This window comes from Rhincodon typus, unplaced genomic scaffold, assembly GCF_021869965.1.
Source record: "Rhincodon typus isolate 14 unplaced genomic scaffold, sRhiTyp1.1 hic_rhity00003848, whole genome shotgun sequence".
Taxonomy (NCBI): Eukaryota; Metazoa; Chordata; class Chondrichthyes; order Orectolobiformes; family Rhincodontidae; genus Rhincodon; species Rhincodon typus.
In genome coordinates this window covers 14,265-14,891 of record NW_025969486.1, presented here as the reverse complement: position 1 = coordinate 14,891, position 627 = coordinate 14,265, and the positions used below count along the sequence as shown (strand labels likewise).

The 627-nt window shown below is 56.9% G+C and overlaps 1 protein-coding gene across 1 annotated transcript in view; it reads left to right on the top strand.

Moving 5' to 3' along the window:
• The first annotated feature begins 291 nt into the window (after window positions 1-291).
• Window positions 292-627, top strand: part of LOC125481846 (chromodomain-helicase-DNA-binding protein 8-like) — a 14,527-nt gene continuing 14,191 nt past the window's right edge. The window contains exon 1 of the mRNA XM_048593772.1: window positions 292-461. Coding sequence (XP_048449729.1) covers window positions 378-461 — 84 coding nt within the window. The 5' untranslated portion in view covers window positions 292-377. The remainder of the gene's footprint in view (window positions 462-627) is intronic.

Genomic DNA, 627 nt, shown 5'->3' with positions numbered 1-627 from the left:
TCTCTCTCCCTGTGTCTCTCTCCCTGTGTCTCTCTCCCTGTGTCTCTCTCCCTGTGTCTCTCTCCATTATTGTCTTCCTCAAGCTCTCATCTGTAGTGTGCTGTCTCCTACCTTCTCACTCACTGACTGTTGTTTCAAAGGTCATGGATCACTGTCTCTCCTCCTACCTCTCTCCGCACCCTCCCCTCCTACCCCACCCCTCTCTCCTGCCCCGCTCTCTTTGTTCCTCACCCGCCCACTCCCCACCCCTGCTCCCCAGCTGTGTCTCTCACGGTGTGTATTGTCTCTGACAGGCACAGGCTCGCTGTCACAGGATCGGACAGAGTAAGGCAGTGAAGGTGTATCGCTTGATTACCCGGAACTCATACGAGAGGGAGATGTTTGACAAGGCCAGCCTGAAGCTGGGCCTAGACAAAGCTGTCCTGCAGTCAATGAGTGGCCGGGAGAACGCTGTCAATGGGGTAGGTGATGGATTCAACTCCCTCTGCGCATCCGAAACCTGCCCCCTCAACCCCCGTGGGTCTCACTGTCCCAGCACTGCCTGAGAGTTACTGCACCATCCATCCTCTACCCAGCTACACCCCATCCCTGTCACCCTCTCCACCCCCCTACACCCCATCCCTGTCA